Below are 18,203 nucleotides of genomic sequence, written 5' to 3'. Positions count from 1 at the left end.
TCCCCCACTCCTTCCTTGCTTGACCAACTCCTCCTGTTTTCATTTTGCTGCTTCGGTGTCAAAATGACCCAGGAAGTTCTCCCTAAAACCCCTTTATGTCCTGGCATCAGGGGCAGGCCTCCTGCAGTGTTACCACCACACTAAGCACAGTACTGTGTGGTGACTTTATTGCATTTGACTTTGGCCTCTAAGGACAGGTAGTGTTTTTCTTTGGTCCTGACCTGTTGCTTAGCAAAGAGAAAGCACAGATACATGTTTGCTGTTTACCAGAGAAAATGGGGTGGGAATAGTTGAACAGAGGGAAGGACAGTAATACAGCATGATAAAGTAGGATTTCTTGCAATTCAGTGTGACAGCCATCTAATTGGTCTTCCTCCTTCAACTCTTGCCCTCCCCTGACAGCCTATTGCCCACCCCCAACCCCAACACTTAGATGGTGCTCTCTGTTGGAAACTCTAATGGTATCCTGTCACTTTCAGAGAAAAATTACAGCTTGGAGAGTCTTCCATTTCCTGGCCCCTGGCTATCTCTGCAATCATACCAGCTATCACCTTTATCCATCTTCTTTCCAATTTAGTCACTTCTGCTTCCTTGTTCTTCCTCAACGAGCCAAACAGCCAAACACATTTTCACCTCCTGTCTGCTGGAGTGCTTTTGCCACATATTGACATCTTTTGTTCCTTTATTTCATTAAGGTGTCTGCTCAAATGTCACTTCATCATGGAGGACTTCCCTAACCACCCTATCGAAATAGCACCCACTTTTACTTGTTTACTTAAGGCCCCTCCTCACCTAAATCTGTATTTTCTAATTCTTCCCCCAGGCCCAACTGGAATATAAGCTTGGCGAAAGCAGACTTTTTTCACTGCTGTGCTGGGGGCACTTGGACAATGCCTAGCTTAGAAAGAGTAAAAATGGGAATAAAACTGTGTAGCAACAAAATTGTCTGCACATATATACGGTTTACCTATGGAGAAAACCCAAAAGAACATACAGACTTATTAATGAGAGTTTAGCAAGGTTGCTGGATATAAACATCAACTTTAGCTAAAAACAGAAAATGTAGTAACCAAAAATATACCGTAAGAATAGCGTCAAAAAGCATAAAGTCCCTAGGAAATATTAACAAAAGACATTTATGGAGAAAATTATAAAACTTTATTGAAAGACATTTAAAAAGGCTAAATAAATGGAGAAGTATATCATGTTCATGGATTGGAAGACTCAACATTGTATTTAGTCTATAAATTCAATACAAATCCAATAAAAATTCCAACATTTTTGTTTTGTAGAACTTGTCAATCTAATTCAAAAGTTGTACAGAAGAGCAAATGGCTAAGAATAGCCAAGACACTCCCGAGGAAGAAAAATTCGGTGGTAATTTTTTTGGAGGTGGGATTTGTCCTGAGATATCAAGACTGTTTTCTAAAGTTGTAGTACTCAGGATTGTATAGTACTGCCACAAGGTTAGACAAAGTGACCAGTGAGTCAGAATAGAAATCATCAACAGACCCACCCACACAGAGAGACTTTATTTATGAAAGAGCTGGTGTTATAGATCAGTGGGAAAGAATTAAGTATTCAGAGAATGGTGCTGGGACAACCACCACTTACCCATATGGAAAAAATATTATATTGAACTTCTATCTCCTACTTTTCACAAAAATCAGTTCAGAGCAGACTACAGACAAATGTGAAAAGCAAGACTATAAAATGTTTACAATGCAGTAAAGAATATCTCTATGACTTTGGGTAGGAAATGATCCCCCTACCACCAAGCTAATTTGTATTCAGCTTTATCAGATACTTTTCAAAACCAGTTACTTCCAGGAGGACATAGTTGACAATCCATAACGTTTTACAACTTTCAAACTCCCCTTCCCCAAAAGTCAACAGTCTTCTGTTGCTGTTTTGAAAAGGCGGAGTTCTCAGAAGGGGTGGATATTTCACAAGAGGCATGTAAGATCTTTTCACAGGTCAACTCGGACATGGAAGAAAGGAACTAAAAACTCTTAAGACCATCAGTGGGACGACCCACCACCTACAAACAGGAATCTCGGCTTCTTTAGAGCAACACCGTCTTGATGTTATCACCAGAAAGCCTGAGTATTGTTACCCGACACAGGATTTTAGGGGGGCCAAGGCCACATCACAACTATTTTAGTAAGTCAAGCATATGCTGATGGCATCAGGAAAGAAGACATGAAGTTTTGCTTCTCTATGCTGTAAGGCTTCTAAGCCAAAGTGGCTGACATGTGTGAATGTCAGAGAATCTCTCCTGGGAGCCAAGAATAATCTTCAAAAACAAGGACCGAAGATCCCATCTTCCCCATTTCAATCCAGCTTCTGAGACATTCTATTAGTGGTATTTGCACTTACCACAAAACACAACAACAATGTGTCTTGTATGCTAACAACGTAAGTTTGGAAAAAAAAAAAAAACCCAAATTCTACATTTTTATAAAACTTGATTAAAGAAAAATAGTATTTCGAACAGTAGAGTCACTAGAAGTACAGAGCTATCATAAAAAGTACACTTCACTTGGCATCCCCACTGCCTTCTGCTTTCTGTGACTGGACTGTGGAAGCATCTAGGTTCTTTGCAGCGTTGTTCCCCTCCTTGCCACCATCCGCTTTCCCCTTTCTCCCTTTGGGCAGCTTCTCTCCTTTCTTCGCAGGGGCCTTTTTAGGCCGGGGTTCTGGTTTTGGAGGAGCCGGTTTAGCAGACAAGCGTGCCGATCTCCTCTGTGGCTCATCCTTCACCTTCCCTTTGTCACCTTTAGCATCTCCTTTTGCCTTTCTCTTGGGCATGGTGGCAGCAGTGCTGGGCAGGTGGCTTGGCCAGTCCAGGGAGGGGGGTGGTTTCTGTCTTCCTCACACTGCTTCTAGAAAGATTTCTTTAACAAACACAAAAAGTGTCAACCATAACGGGAAATGACAAATTTAACTACATTAAAATGAATCATTTGTGTAAATCAAAGATAGTATAAAAAAGTAAAAAGGTAAGTTGCAAGCTGGGCAAAGATATTCATAACACATATAAGTGACAAGGGATTTGAATCCAGCATATATAAAGAATTTCTACAGATCCATGAGAAAAGGACAAAAGGAAAATTTTAAAACAACAAGCAAAAGTGTTAATGAGTACTTCTTAGAAGAAGTATAAATGGTGAATAAGCACATAAAAGTATGCTCAACCACATCAGTAATATGACAAATGCATACTAACACTTTACACCCATCAAACTGGTGGAAACTAAATTGTCTGACAAAATCAAGGGCTCAGCAGATGTGCAACAATTAAAACACTATACACTGCTGGGATGTGTGTTTCTGTGTGTACAAATTAGTGTATTAAATTTGAAAACATTCTGAAAAGCAATTTCACTTCTGGGTATTTCCCCAGAGGAATTCTTGGGAGATGTGCAGAGGAAATCCCTGCGAGAATGTTTATGGTGACTCTGTAATTTCAAAACCCGACACCACCCACTGGCCTTCAATAACAGAATAAATAGGTTTAGTAGCATCTCTGCAAGGGAATGCTATTCAGCAGCAGAAATGAATAGATTACAGCGACATGCAAAAACATGGATGAATCTCAAGAACATACTGTTGAGTAAAAATGACAGGTTGTAAAATATGTACAGTATAGATCCACTTACAAGTATAAAAGTAAACGACATGTTTAGGCTACAAGCATGTAGTAAAACTAAAAAAAACCCAAACAAACAAGGGATAAAGATAAAAATCGGGACAGTAGTCACATGAAAGGGGACTGAGAAAGGGATGGTGGTTGGAGAGGGTAAGAGGGTCCAGGGAAAGGGATGGGGGTAGCATTTTCTCCCTTGAAAGGAGGGTGGGGTGGGGAGGAGGAGGGACATAGCTGTCATTCTATTCTCTAGATTCTACACAGATGTCTCTGCTCAAGAATTAATAAAAACTACTTTTAAAAAAGTACGTAGCCCAAAGCACAGATTTAGGGATACAGAGAATGGAAAGTGATTTATTTTGAGCTTGGGTAATTAGGACCTGGGCCGATGGCTGGCATTCACAAGCACTGTGTGAACTTTCTTAAGGCTTTAGGCCAAGACTAGCTATATCTCTGCCCTACCGTCGAAAACATTTCCTGGGGAATTCTGTAATCCTATGCCCTGTCCCACTCCACAATATTTTATTTTAAGGAAAAAAAAAAAAAATTATCTTGTCCCTAAATTCCTCCAGAGTCTTATTTTGCTCTGTTTTGTTTTTGCTGGACCTCACTGTGTAGATACATGATCCTTGAGCAAACTTGGTTTTGATTTTTATCCACCTATAAATGGTGTTAAAACATCAAATTATCTATTTTTCTCCCCATTTTTTCACCATGACTAGAATTACTGGAAATTTTGCATTTTTCCTTTCTTCTTGTGTAATAGAGGGAGAAATGTGTTAGTATAAAGAAGAAAGGAGAAGCAAAGTGCCTTGAATCAGTCTGTATTTTTCCCTTGGTACCTTGTAAGAAACTGCGAACAACAGATGGAAATTGAGAGGAGAAACACTTCTATTCTCATGCTGAAAGCAATTCACTGAAAAGCTAATGTGAAATTAGCTAGATCCTTCTCTTCCCTTGCTGTGCTCTTCCCTTGCCTCTAAATATCCTAAATGCCTGAGGACTGAAAAGTCCCTGTTACCACAGACACGTGCTGCAGTTCGAATGATCCAGTAGACTCAACCTGCTCTCTCCCAAGGACATGCTTCCCTAGACATTACATGAATTTATGCCTAATTTATTCTCTTTTTTCTCTCTCCCAAATGTACCACTAAAGAAATGTGTGAACAATCCTTACAGAACAAAAGGCTTTTTTTAAAATCCGAATTCTGACACAATAAAGAAAATAATTTTTAAAGAAAGTAATTGAGAAGGACATCAGAGATCACATAGCTCAACTCTGGGTATGGTAAAGGTGTGCCCAGAAAGGAACAGGCAGGAAAAGACAGCTGCTCTTAAAATGAAGGAACCAACGCTGAAAGATATTTTATAGCATGAAAATCATTTGTCTAGCGTTAGGGTGACATGGTTTATACCTGTTGCCCGGGTATAACTATTAATAATGCTCCCATTCACTCTCAAAAGTGTGCCAACTTGAATAAAAAATGAAAATGTCACTCTAAACCTTCTGCATATATTCTTAGAGGCCTTTTTGTTACCAGAGAATGAGAGAGGAAACCAAAGGGTGAGCTTTTGTTCTAGGACACACTTCCCTAAAGAATGGACACTCCATACCATTCTCCTTCCATCTCACTCCAAAACTGTGTTTCTTAGCCCACGTCCTGGTGTGGGAATGCTCACAGTCTGTTTCCTGGGCTCAGTCTTCTTCATGTTAGATCCCTTGCAGTCCATCCCAAGCAGGGGGGCCATGATCTCCACATGTCAAAGGCCGAAACACAGCAGGTAACAATAAAGATAAATTCAAGGAAAACAGGCCGCTGGCTGGATGCTGTATCTGAGTATACGAATATGGATTAGTTCCTTGAAACTCACCTTTAGGACGCTTATCAGGAGACCACGGGCTGACTCTCCAGAGACCTTACAAATTAGGAGACAGATACACAAATAAGGAAAAAGGGCCAGTGGGATAAAAGTCATTTCATTTCCGTGAAAGCCAAAGAGGGATGGGGAGGACAGCGTTCTCAACACACAGTGGTGTTAACTGAAAAGAAATTATTTGAGGTGGAGTACCGGACAATGAAACTATTCTGTATGCACTGTAACTGTGGATACATGACCTTATGCATTTAGCAAAACTCAACTGTATACGAAGAGTGAAGCCTAAAATAAACAATGGACTTCAATTAAGAATAATGTGGAAACACTGGCTCATCAATTGTAATAAATGTACCACACCAATGCAAGTTGTTATTAATAAGAGAAACTTTAATAATAGGAGAAACTACTTTCTGCTCAGCTTATCTGAAAAACTAAAACTGGCCTTAAAGAAATAAAGTCTACTAATTAAAAATATATATATATATTTTAAGAATTAAAAAAAGAGGAAATAATTTGTTAGGCTATAAAATAGAGAAGTCATAGGATTATAAATATTCTATCATGCATGTGAGAGAAAAGAAATATTATGAACTGGCAGATGAATCATATAAGTAATTTTGTAACTTTGGGAATACAGAGAAAGGACTTTCAGTGCTATCACCAGGGCAAGAAATTATCACGACATGGCAACAATTTTTAAAGTTTTAGGAATTTAACAATTCCCCTTTGTTAAAATAACACTTCCAAGGACAGAAGTATATTAACAGAGAACAGAACAAACAAAATAGTGAAAGTGTTGAATCATTCATCTTCGCTTTGCAAAGAATCGGGCTGAAATTCTTGTGAAAGTTCACAATTTAACTCTTCATTTAAGCAGATTGCTTGTTCTATAATGTGGAAAGGTATCTCTCCCTCAGCAGCCTCAGGGGAGAGGGAACATCTGCTCCATCCTTTTTAATAAATACTTTTGTTAGCTATGAAGACTTGCATATTTTCATTAGAAGCAGACCCACGAAGTTTAAATTAACTGGTAGAAGTGGCTTTAAAAACCTAAAAAGTCACATAAAAAGCAAATAGTCTGTTTCATCTGCAACAGAAACATGCAAATAATGAGTAAAATGAGGAGATGCAGGTGCGCTATAGTCTTCTGTGAGGTTAACTGCTGGGAAATCTCCAAACTCTGTCAATAATATATATAATACATCGATCTTCGTCCCCAGAAGTGAGCGGAATTTGCCCCCCCTCACCCACGCAAATTCATAGGTTGAAGTCCTAACCCCGAGGACCTCAGACTGTGACTGTATTTGGAGATGGGCCCTTTAAAAAGGTAGTCAAGGAAAAATGAGGTCATGTGGGTGGGTCCTAATCCAACATAAGAGTAGATGAGGACACAGAAAACACAGACGGGTGACCGTGTGAAGAGGTAGCAAGAAGGTGACCTATCTGTGAGCTAAGCAGAGAGGCCTGAGAAGAAACCAAACCTGCCATCATCTCGATGCTGGACTTGCAGCCTTTAGAACAGAGAAAATAAATTCCTGTTGTTCATGACATGCAGTCAGCGGCATGTGTTAGGGCAGCCCTAGCGGACTTCCACGGGAGGGAGGAGCGTAAAGACCTTAGTGACCTACAACACAGCTTGGATTAGATTCATTTTGTGGTCTTGTGTAGCTCTCAAAATCCTTTTCCCATATTTTTTTTCTCTTTCATTATAAGCCTGTCTCCGGTATCCATGGAGCAAATCCTACCTCATCCTACACACCGCACCCCATTCCCAGCAGACAGGTACAAGGCACATTTTAGCAGCATCCTTTTGCTCCCTTAATGTTACTGACCTGGATTTCTGGGAGACAGTTCTAACTTGGGTTCTAGTCTCAATCCCACCCCAAAGTCAGAAGGCCACCTTCTTCTCTCTGTGCCTTGGGGTTGGAGGGAAGACCTGGGAGAAGGCTGCTAACACCAAGCTTAGGAAAGAGAGGATAAAGGCTATAACAAAATAAAAGATCGTAGGTAAGGTGCAGTGTGCCACAGGATCAAGAGCTCACATGGCATCAGCCACTATCTAGGGCCCATTTGTTCTCCACCTTCCAAAGGAACTACCAGCCAAGGTGGGCAGCCTGAGCTTCCATCTGGCATTGAGGGAGACTGGGGGCGGGAAGGGTGGTAGAAGAAGGTGAGACGGGCAGAGGGTCTGAAAGGGTAGGGCTCCTTCTGCATTTTGCCAGAAAACACCTGATTTGAAGAGAAGCAGAGAGTCATAGGCTTTCAATGAAACCGTCACCCCCCCTGCAACTGGTTGGCTTGGGCACACTCGGTTTCCCAGCTGAAGTACTCCTGCCCACTGGCATCACAGGCGGATGGGAGGGGACACATCTCCCGACGCCTCCCAGGCCCCTGAGACCCCTGCCTCCTTTCAGGGCACCACGTTAACTCACTTGTATTTCTGAGCGGTACAGAAGAGATTTCAAATGAAAATGTCTTAGATACATTTCTACTGAGCACATACCAAAGCTGATTATTATCTTGCTAACAAGGGAATTAACAAGATGATAAAAGCAAGGGTTTTTCTGAGAAGGTATGAACATGGAGGAAGAGGGAGCTGGGGAGAAAGAGAAAGAAAAACCGCTCATTAGGTAAAGATTGCCCTTTCTTTTCTTATGGCCGTAAAAACATCACATTCATAGCAGTCATTTCAGGGAACCTAGAGTAACGGGGTCTGAGAGACTGGGCTCGAGACTATTACCCCTAAAAGTAGTAGTTGTAGCAGCAGAAATAAAAGCAATGAGAGTAGGAGCGGTCGTAACGGCACATCTAAGAAGGAAATCCTGAGGCTACCCCCGAGGCTGGCAGGTGCGCCAGAAAAAGCCCCCGATGGATCCCATGAACACGGAAGCAGGCCGTGTGCCAGCCAGAGGGCAGAGGCCGCACACCAGGGCTCGAGACCCGATTTTAAACAGGGGCTGCCGGGGGCCTTCCCCGAGCTTCGAGGCAATACGCGGAACCCACAGCTGGGCCGTTTAACTTCGGGATCGTTTCCGTTCTTTGGGCGGGGAGCGCAGGAAGCCTCGGGCCTTGGGCGCCCGCTCGGTGGGCTCTCCCGCAGGCAGGCCTCACGGAGCGGGGCCCGGGGAGCGAGAGGCCGCGCCCAGGCCCGCCCGCCCGCCCGCCAGCCTGCGGCCGCAGTCCTTCCACACGCCCGGGTCGCCGCCCCGCCTCTGCCCGGGCGGCTGCGGTCTCCGCTGGGCTGCGGGCGCCTCGCCCAGAGGTTCGCGCTGCGGGCCGCCCGCGGTCCCGTTCCTCTGGAGAGGCGACCCGGCCCGACCGCCGGAGGGTCCCCAGCAGGGGGGGGGGCGACCACCCCGCTGTCGGGAGGCGCGCGCTCGGGCCTCCGCTGCTTACCCGAGTCCCGCGGCCGTCCGAGAGGCGCCGGCGCCCAGCTGCCGCCCGGGCCGCGCGGGTGCCCTGGGCTGGGGCAGGGCCGGCGCGGGCCGTGGGGCCGAGGGGAGACGCGCGCAGCGGGCCCTGCCGGGAACAGGAAGGCGGCGGGCGGCGAGGAACCGCTTCCGGGGCTGCGGGCGGCCGGCCGCCTCGCGTCGGAGCGGGGGAGAGCCGCTTCTCCCCTCGCGATACGTCAGGCCGCCGCTCGGGCCGCGGGACCCCGACCCACCTCGGGCGGCGCCGCCTCCTCCGTGCCACGGCCCGGCCACGAGACGACAAAAGGCGGGGAGCGTATTTATGAAGACGTGATATGTTTTTTTTAAATGCGTAAGAAAAAATTTTAAGGAATTAGTTGCAAAACGGAGAGCGCTTGTTTCCGCCCGGTTTCGAACCGGGGACCTTTCGCGTGTGAGGCGAACGTGATAACCACTACACTACGGAAACTCGGCAGCGAGCGCTCTCCCGAGAAGGCAGTTCCCCGCAGCACACGCCCTTCCACCCTTGCAGATGACCGCGGTTTCCGGGTGCGTGCCTCCGGGCGCCGCGCGCGCTCCCACCAAACTCGCCATCGGGAAGCGCAGACCAGGCCCGTGCAGCGTACAGACCCGAAGCCACATCCTCAGAACGGCCGGATGCAGGAGAGCAATAGAAAGACCTCAATCTTTATGAAACTCGGTCGCAATGGGCGTGCCCCGGGCCCGCGCACATTCCGCGGGCCGAGACGCGGGAGCCGCTCTGCAGGGGAGTGATGACCCCAGCTGTGCTAAAAGCGGCGCCTTCTCGCTCTGCAGAATTTGCGGGCAAACTTCCCTCCGCCCGGATTTTCGAACGCGGAGCTCCTCGGCGGCGTGCAGAGGAAAGAAGTAAAACAGCGCAGCGCGGCGCGCCCCGAGCCAGCCAGGAGTCGAACCTGGAATCTTCTGATCCGTAGTCAGACGCGTTATCCATTGCGCCACTGGCCCGCACGGGGCCGTGGGGGCGCCTGTACGCCTTCGGGAGGACGCAGGCGCCGGCGGGTCCCCGGCAGCCGCCTGCTCGCGCCCCGGCGTCGGCGTCCTCTCCGCGCGCGCCCCTCTCCATCCGCGCGTTCGCTCGCCAACCTGTGTTACCTACCGTTCGAGGCGCCGGAAGCCGAGCCGAGACGGAAAGAGGTGTGATCCCTGCCCTTCGAGAAACTTACGGCCGTGAAGCACTACATAAGTAAAATAATCATGATAAGCACTCGGAGGAAAACGAGCAAACCGGGAAGACTAGGAAAGCCCAGCAGCGCCGCTGATGAGCGCTGGAGAAATGCGGCTCTCAGGGCAAAGAGCGGGGAACGGGGGAAATCTCCGGGGCAGAGGCCTGCCGACCACCGCCGGTCCTGTAGACCCTCGCCAGGGCTTTGGAAGTGACCTGCAGGAACTGGAAGTCGTGTGGCCTGCGTGATCCGACGTGCTGTCCTCTCTCTCCTCGGGTCGTTACCCATTTTGTATTTCAGTGTTTACTAAGCAAGGCTCGGCGCTAAGCACCTGCTCGGCCTGCGCTTCTACCGCTGGGCCTACAACTCAGAATCTGACACCTTTAAAAGGAGCATCATCAGCCCGCGCGCGCACGGACGCTCTCACGTGTTTGCTTTCTCGGGAAGCGAATAAGCATCTCTTCTGTGTGCGGTTCAGCCTCCGTATTTCTGAGAAGGAAGCGCTATCTCCGTGCCTGGGTGGGCATTGTAAATAACTTGAGGGCTAATGACAGATGGAGTAAAACTACCTGATACTGAGAACATACACGCTGAGTTTAGAAAATAGTTGTTTTCAGCTCATAACATGGCAGCAGTCCTTAAGAAGAATATACATGTTGCTACTCTTTCTGCGTAACATTAAAGTCGATCTAGTTAGGAATTTCCCCCAGGACAGTAGAGCAAGGGACTTCTGACCAGGTTTTGTACTGTACCCTTAGGGCACTTTGGTGGTTATGGACTGCCTCACAGAATAATACTTTTAAATATAAAGAAAAAAGATAAATACATAAGATTTCAAAGGGAAATTAACTATATTGAAATACGTTATCAAAATATTAAACATTTATGATATGGTAATAGTGCTCCTTTATTTATGTGCTAAATGGCAATATACAGCAGGAGGTCTAATAAATACTGTAATTTCAAAGCACTCATGAGCATAAATGGTATTTAAAGAAATTTGTAACAACTGTACTTTGATGTGAAATATTTGTGATTTCCGAAAGTGATAAAGTAAAAAGGGCTGAAATACAACTGTGATCTGTTGCCTACATTCATAGTGGAAGAAAACCCAAAATTTCAGTAACAAGTTAGTCAAGATAAAAATGTATTTTCCCACCCAAGTTCACAGACTATCCTCTCCCTGTAAGAAAAAGGAGATTTCTAAAGAGAAGTTTGGAAACATGAACAATTATGCCTGAATTTTCAGAAATGAAGCAAACAGGGGTACTTCTTGGTTCTATTTTATGCTCATCACATACCCAGCTGGGCAGGCCAGATCCCAAGGTGTCCCTGGAGCCATAGATCCCATCTTGCACCTGTAAAATGGGCTTCAACTCAGAGTTGGAGGCCCTGTCCACATTTGCTCTCCCCGGTGTCTACAAACACATCCTGTTGTTTTGTAGATTTCAAAAGTTTCTGCTGCTTCAAACTTCTCTGTCATGTTCACAACCTGACATGAGCTGAGGCAGGCTTTAACTTCGTTTTTGGAGATCTTTCTACTGCACCTTCTTTTCTGAGAGTTCCAGTTTCTAGTTTCCGGTCTTTTCTTCAGTGGTTGTATCAGTCAGAGAAACAGAGTCCAGAAAAAAAAAAAAAAACAGAACCAGTAAGAGAATATAAATGAATGAATGAATATTTCTAGGACTGGCAAGTCTGAACTCTGCTGGGCAGGCCTGTACTTTAGAAAATCTCAGGCAGGAGCTGATGCTACTGAATTTCTTCTTCCTCAGGAAAACTTCCATTTTGCTTTTAAAGCCTTTCAACTGGTTGGAAATAATAATTGGTTGGAAATAATAATTGGTTCAACGGGCTGGCTCACCCATATTACTGAGGGTACTTATAGTCAACTCATTGTAGATGTTAACCATATTTACAAAATATCTTCACAGCAACATGTAGATTAGTGTTCAATTGAATAACTGGATAGCATAGCCTAGCCAAGTGAACATGTCATGCTAACCATCGCAGTGGTGGATTCCTCTCGTCCTCTGTGTCTCAGTACACTGTTCTTCTGATTTCTCTCTCAAGCGTATGGAAAATGGCACTGTCTGCCCCTCCCCTGTTTCTTTACATTATCGTCAGCAGTCTGTGACATGGAGATCCGCTCCTTCTCCAATTTCAGATGTCTGCAACAGAGCCAGTGTGAGAGGCCTTTCCATGGTCTGGTGACACTGGGAATTGAGTAGAAGATAGAATTCACATCCAGATTTCTGGAAACGATTGCTCTAAGTCTCCTTTTTTTTCCCCAAGATTTGTCTCTGGCTTGTTAAACAGCTTACTTCCCAGAATTTCAGTGCACATTTTGACAGTTGCTAACCAAAGGAAAAACCCAAACAAAATACCGTTGGCTCTGCTGTCTTTCAGACCGCCTACCACAGTTTGGCCAAAGCCATAGTAGGAGTGACTGTGCTGTTTATCATTATATGGGCTCCAAGCACAGTAATAATATGATGGCTAATCTTACAATATTAAAGAAATAGTTGCTTACTTCATGGAGTCTCCAACTGATTTCATAGACTTTTTATGTTTCACTGAAATGGGAAATCTAGCAGAGTCATGGGCTTTTCACACCTCATCCCCTCACCCCCATCATGTATGTAGGGGAAGGTAAGTGTCCGTTGCTGCCTTATAGAGTGTGATGGCGAAATCCTTCAAATATTGATACAGTTTACAAAAACTGAAATGTTGATTTCGGCATTATCACCATGACAATAGATTTCAAGCAACACAGCCAATCATAATTTCATTGGGGAAGTACTTTCACACTTGTGGCCACATAATTTGTAAATTCTTGGGAGTTTCACTAAGGCTCTCTGTTCAAATTGTATTCCCAAGGGCAGATTTATTTTACAGAGACTAGAATAAATTGGGAACAGTTACAAATACTCACACAAGTCCCCATGACAATATAGAAATTCTTGTGAATGTTCTCAATTTGACATCTTATCAAACAGATCCTTCGAACAAGTTTTGGGACAAGAAAGCTTCTCTCCCTCTGTAGCTTCAGAGGAGAGGGGGCCACTCCTTTCTTTCTAAGACTGGGTTTTAATTATGAAGTCTCGTATTTTTAAGGTGCGACTCTGGAATTCCATTAGCTAAGATTATAAGCAAGAAGCAGGCAGGTGGAACCCAATTTTACGGAAAGAAATGGGGTAAGGAACGACTGGACTTTTAATCAAACACTGAAATACAGGACCGACAGCTCGCTTCCTGAGCGACCAGTGCTCGGGGCTGGAAGCGTTCCCGTGTCAACGTGGCGCGTTCCCCACCTTGGGCCCCGGGTCACAGTCCCCGCGGACGCAGGAGAACCTTCCTCCCCGCAGCTTCTGGCGCCGCCGGAAGGGGACTCAGTTTTCCTGTAGCCGTGCGGTTCCTTAGTTCTTGGGGGGGGACGAAGCGGGGACTGCTTCATCTTTAGGGTCTGGAGAGGCATCTGGGCTGCTCCTGTCCCTCAATGGTGAGAAAATCCAGAAATGCACCCAACAGAAACGAAGACCATTCCTTTTCACTGTCGATTCGGAAGCGGACAGGCGTGCGGGCTCCGTGGCTTAGCTGGTTAAAGCGCCTGTCTAGTAAACAGGAGATCCTGGGTTCGAATCCCAGCGGGGCCTTTTGTGGTTTTCCCACCCTCAATAAAGAGGATGAGCGATCGAGGTGTAATATGAGGGGTCAATTCCCCTACGGAATTTAACTCAAGTGTTTTATGTGGCTCTGAGGGTGAGCTCTTTGTTTGCAAAGCGAAGATAGACAAATTTACATTTCTTTAGGGAGAAAGAATTTCTACCTTTCTTGATGTCAACGTCTTTATTTCACGTGTAATATGTTTTTAGCACATACTAAAGGAACCAGGGAAAGCAGAAGGCAAAATCACCAAGTTTACAAGCAACATCATCATCTCTGGTCATTCTATTCTCTTTCCTGGGGGAATTCCAAACGGATGCTCTCTCACAATCTGCAGGCAGTATTTTTAGAAAGGTCAGCCTCTGGAATGATTGATAAAGGTTTTGTTGATAAGCAGCAGCATCTCAGTTCATAGCACCCACTAAAACCCAACCACATAACACAAGCTGTAAGTGAGTATTTTAAAAGGTGGTTTTGTGCCCGGAGGTTTTTGGAAAGGAAAATCAAACCGAAACAAATATTTGTCACCCAGATTTCAGAAAAGAAGGTCAGGGAGAAGCATCTACTTAATTGTATTATCAGAGTGGATAGCCCACAAGAACAGGCAGACTTGAAGAAGTCCAGAAGAGCTGAGGTGCCTATTCCCAAACTCTCCAAGAGGGAAGAAAAAAAAAAAAAAAAAAAAAGCAAGTGGGAAAGAAGTCTGGAGTTCTACTCGCAGCCAGGCCCCTACAGAAACTAAGACGACGGAAATGGAAGCTTGCTGAAGCTGTTACCAACCCTCTTGCTCATCTCCCACCACCAAACTTCCCACCACCTGGCACAGAAAGTCCCACCAGCCTGCTTTTACCTACAGAGCACATTATTTTATGTAGATGGTCAAGGGTTGAAATATGTGCTATCTACAGAAACGAAGTGTCCCAATACTTTGAGAAACAGTTCAGGAAAACAACTCTATTCTTATGGAGAATTTCTCCACTCACTCTGCAGCTTAACTCCCCGCTTTTCTCTATAGGCGGCAGACAGCAATGGAAAGGGAGACCCTCTTTTTCACTACATCCTCCCATCCTCTGCTCATGAAAACCTTTCTTCCAGGTCTAGAGTACAGATGTCTATCAAGTGCAGAGGACAGCTGAGTCACCGAGCAGAAGTCAACACTAGACCACTACTTCATCCTGTTATTGAATTCGACTTAACCTTCACTCCCCTGCTCCATCAGGGTCCAGGAATACCTCTCCTGGGATGCTTCCAGCCCAGAGGCCCTCAATAGATTGCATGATCTGTACCATTGAGGTAATGGTACTGGCTACTGAAGCTATAGAATATTCCAGGTGAAAATTCTAACCATCTTTCCCAAAAGCTTAAAAGCCTTCCTCACTCTCCACGTATCAATCACGAACGTGATTTATATGTACCAGTGGAAATGACTTACAATCAAATGCTTGTTTATCCACCCAGTGCCTATCTGTCCAGAGCCAAGTATATGGCAAGCACCATGCTAATCATGCACACGGGTCATGAATTGTGTTCTAAAAAGGCTGGGGGAAGGGGTGGCAAACAATTCGATGGTGGCTTGTAGTAACACTGACAGTGGGGCACTGTGGGCCATGGTTTGCCATATTTAACCCAGACTGGGCCATATTTAACCCAGACTGGCGGAGGTAGAAGGAGGTGGGGGCAGACTCCATGCAAGAAGTGATGTCCAAACTGTTCATGAAGGAGATGTACAACTTCTGCAGGCAAGAGAGTGGGCTGGGGAGAAGGTGTGGACAGAGTGCTCCAGGCAAAGGGAATGGCGTGTGACCAGAGGTGACAAAGAGGATGCGCAGGGCGGGTAAGTGGAAGCAATGAGGGGAGGAGGTATGTTTGCACTTGAAACTCTTGTGTGGACATGACCAAAGGCCTTTGGGCATCCTCATCACTTGTGGCCTCATGAAGACCACAGATGGACTTGACCTGACAGTTGATAAGTATCAAGTGCTTCATGGATTATGTTTTGTTTTGTTTTTGCTTCATGGTTTTTTGGTTTTGGTTTTTGTTTTTGTTTTTCAAAAAGACCATGTGTTACCAAAGCAGTAAAGGTAGCCCTTGAATTTACTAGTTATGAAGTAAGTAGAGTCTCTAGCTGGACTGCTGAGGTTCTCCTATGAGGAGGTGGAGCTAGAAGGGACCATGTTTCCCATTTCACCCTGGATAGCAACACTCATCTACTTGCTTTCTATCTGACTTTGTCACCATCTGGTCTACCTCCTGGGGCAAGGGCTATCTCTGGATCTCCAGAGTTCCACACAGGCCCCTGCAAAGAACAGGTGCTCTATTGGAACAAAAAAAAAAATACTATTTATCTGGTATTTATTATTTCCTAGGCATTTGTTATTTGCCAAGCACTTCATGTATACTAAGTCATGCAATTCCCACAGCATCCTTATGAGGGAAGGTTCAATTATTTCCCCTACTTTAAAGAGGAGGACACCAAGGCACAGGGATACGAAGTCACTTGCCTGGAAGGCCATACAGCTCATAAGTGACAGAGTCAGGGGTGAACCCATGTAGCCTGAATAGCATTGAACCAACCTGTTGGCCCTCCAAGTATCTCTAAACACTTCTCCTCTTTGCACCTATTTGCCATTTCCTCCTTTGTCATATGCTGCCGAGGCCCAAGTGGGGACTCGAAATGGGCAGAAATGGACTGACTATGTGGCCACCTGGGCAATAAGAAGAAACCTTGTTTGGTTGCTCCTTTCTAACCTTACTGATGACAATCTTTCTAAGAAATACCAATTCACTTTTCTTTCAGTGTATGTATGAACGTTTCTGTGAATTTTGAGGAATTTGGGAGAAGACAGAATGATTCTGAATATCAGTGATCATAAAACAGATCTGCCCTGTTTTCGGTCTTTGTAAGTGGGTATTAGATTGGATTTCTTTTTTAGAAAGGAACGGTGAGGAGAAAATTCTAGTTACCTGAGATTTTTGATTACTTGGGGTTTTGTAATAAATTATGTAAGAATAATAATACTCACTGTCCAAGTTTGGAGTTCATAATAGAAACATTGTATGCTAATATTTGTAACTAGCTATTAATGCTTAAGATGAACAGGCTGAACATCAGGAAACTTGAATTTTAGGGCTATTTCTGAAGACGTCACTAAACATGAATTTCTGTGTTTCTAAATCACGTTCCCTGGGTCCGGGATCCTGTTATAAAGTGCAACCTTTGCAAACTGCCCTGATGGACAGACCCCCATGATCAGCCATTTGCTCCTGTTGTATGTCAAGGAAAGCTTCGGATCGGAATATGTAGGAAGATGTTCATTGACAGCACCCTTTTCTGTTGTGGCAAGACGTGGTACCCAATCTGGGAGTCATCCCTGGGTGACTAGGCAAACACGCACTTGCAGATCTCTGTGCAGCGATTAGAAGCAATTGGTCTAGATGTGCAGACAGTAACAGAAATAAGCCTCAAAACCATGGTAGGACAGGAATAAAGTAAAAATAGAATGGGATATGTGAAAGAGCGTCATTTACGTGAATTAAAAACGCAAGCACTGAAACCAAAAATGTATGTTCTACAGACACATTTAGAAAGAAAAAGATGACCTTTCTCCAGTAATTTCTTATGGTTATTGGGAAATGAGATTGAGAAAAGGGTATTAGAAAGAAATCTATAAGTAAACAAAACAAAAGAGGGGCCCTGGGGACATCAGTGTAATTTAGGAGTTGACATTCCTTCAATTCCTTGAATGTGAGAGAGACAGGGATGAGATTAAAATTGCTAGTTCTTAAATCGTCTTCGAAGTACATAGTGCTTAATTCTAGAGCGCGGATAAGACATTTTTTAAAAATTGGTCATCCTATGGGGGGGTGGAATACAGGAAAAGGTTGCGGGATACAGTCACTAGTCTAACAACTAAAAGCGTTGCTTTGTCAGGAGTGGGATTCGAACCCACGCCTCCAGGGGAGACTGCGACCTGAACGCAGCGCCTTAGACCGCTCGGCCATCCTGACTCGGCGGGTGCCGCTCTCGCGCCGAATTTACTTCTGGGTCTGCGGAAACACTATTCGCCTCTTTGTTCAGATACGGGAGCTCCTCGGTGGCAGAGGGAAAGCCCGCCTCCGAGAGCCGCCCGGGGCGCTCGCTTGCCGGGGTTCCAGGGGCACCTGCTGTGCGACCTCGGATTCCATTCCGGGCCCCGGAGGAGCGGGGCGGGATGCCCGGGAAGAAGGGCACTCTCGGCAGAATCCTAATTAAATAACGCCACCGCCTTCTTGGCGTACACGCTTTGCCCCAGGAGGCTCTCGGCCGTTCCAGGTGAGCGCTGGCTGAGGCCCAGCCCGCGGGCGCTCGCTCACTCCTCCCCGGCCTTTCCTGTAAATCCCCCAGCGGGTGCTTACCGC

The 18,203-nt window shown here is 45.3% G+C and overlaps 1 protein-coding gene and 4 non-coding genes across 9 annotated transcripts; 1 reads left to right on the top strand and 4 right to left on the bottom strand.

Moving 5' to 3' along the window:
• Positions 1-1,171: 1,171 nt before the first annotated feature.
• On the bottom strand, positions 1,172-9,183 carry HMGN4 (high mobility group nucleosomal binding domain 4). 5 transcript variants are annotated; one of them, XM_032399239.1, is made up of 3 exons: positions 8,924-9,046; positions 5,522-5,566; positions 1,172-2,897 (listed from the first exon to the last, which is right to left on the bottom strand). In XM_032399239.1, the coding sequence occupies exon 3, from the start codon at positions 2,809-2,811 to the stop codon at positions 2,539-2,541; it is 273 nt and encodes a 90-aa protein (XP_032255130.1). In that variant the 5' UTR covers positions 2,812-2,897; positions 5,522-5,566; positions 8,924-9,046; the 3' UTR covers positions 1,172-2,538. The 5 variants fall into 5 exon arrangements, 4 of the variants coding, with proteins under 4 accessions (XP_032255130.1, XP_032255133.1, XP_032255131.1 ...); XM_032399242.1 differs by lacking the exon at positions 5,522-5,566 and having other exon boundaries at positions 8,924-9,029; XM_032399240.1 differs by lacking the exons at positions 5,522-5,566; positions 8,924-9,046 and adding an exon at positions 5,264-5,510.
• Positions 9,184-9,333: 150 nt separating this feature from the next.
• Positions 9,334-9,406, bottom strand: TRNAV-CAC. The gene has a single exon. It is a non-coding gene; the product is annotated as a tRNA-Val (tRNA).
• A 445-nt stretch (positions 9,407-9,851) lies between these two features.
• TRNAR-ACG lies at positions 9,852-9,924 on the bottom strand. The gene has a single exon. It is a non-coding gene; the product is annotated as a tRNA-Arg (tRNA).
• Positions 9,925-13,721: 3,797 nt separating this feature from the next.
• On the top strand, positions 13,722-13,795 carry TRNAT-AGU. Its single transcript has one exon. It is a non-coding gene; the product is annotated as a tRNA-Thr (tRNA).
• Positions 13,796-17,730: 3,935 nt separating this feature from the next.
• On the bottom strand, positions 17,731-17,813 carry TRNAL-CAG. The gene has a single exon. It is a non-coding gene; the product is annotated as a tRNA-Leu (tRNA).
• Positions 17,814-18,203: the final 390 nt, after the last annotated feature.

This window comes from Phoca vitulina, unplaced genomic scaffold (genome assembly GCF_004348235.1).
Source record: "Phoca vitulina isolate PV1807 unplaced genomic scaffold, GSC_HSeal_1.0 scaffold143, whole genome shotgun sequence".
Taxonomy (NCBI): Eukaryota; Metazoa; Chordata; class Mammalia; order Carnivora; family Phocidae; genus Phoca; species Phoca vitulina.
The sequence above is the reverse complement of the archived record's forward strand: the minus strand, read 5'-3'. Positions and strand labels throughout refer to the sequence as shown.

Bases quoted from the DNA above. Each gene is read 5' to 3' on its own strand.
- HMGN4 (XM_032399239.1), bottom strand. From the start codon at position 2,811: ATGCCCAAGAGAAAGGCAAAAGGAGATGCTAAAGGTGACAAAGGGAAG.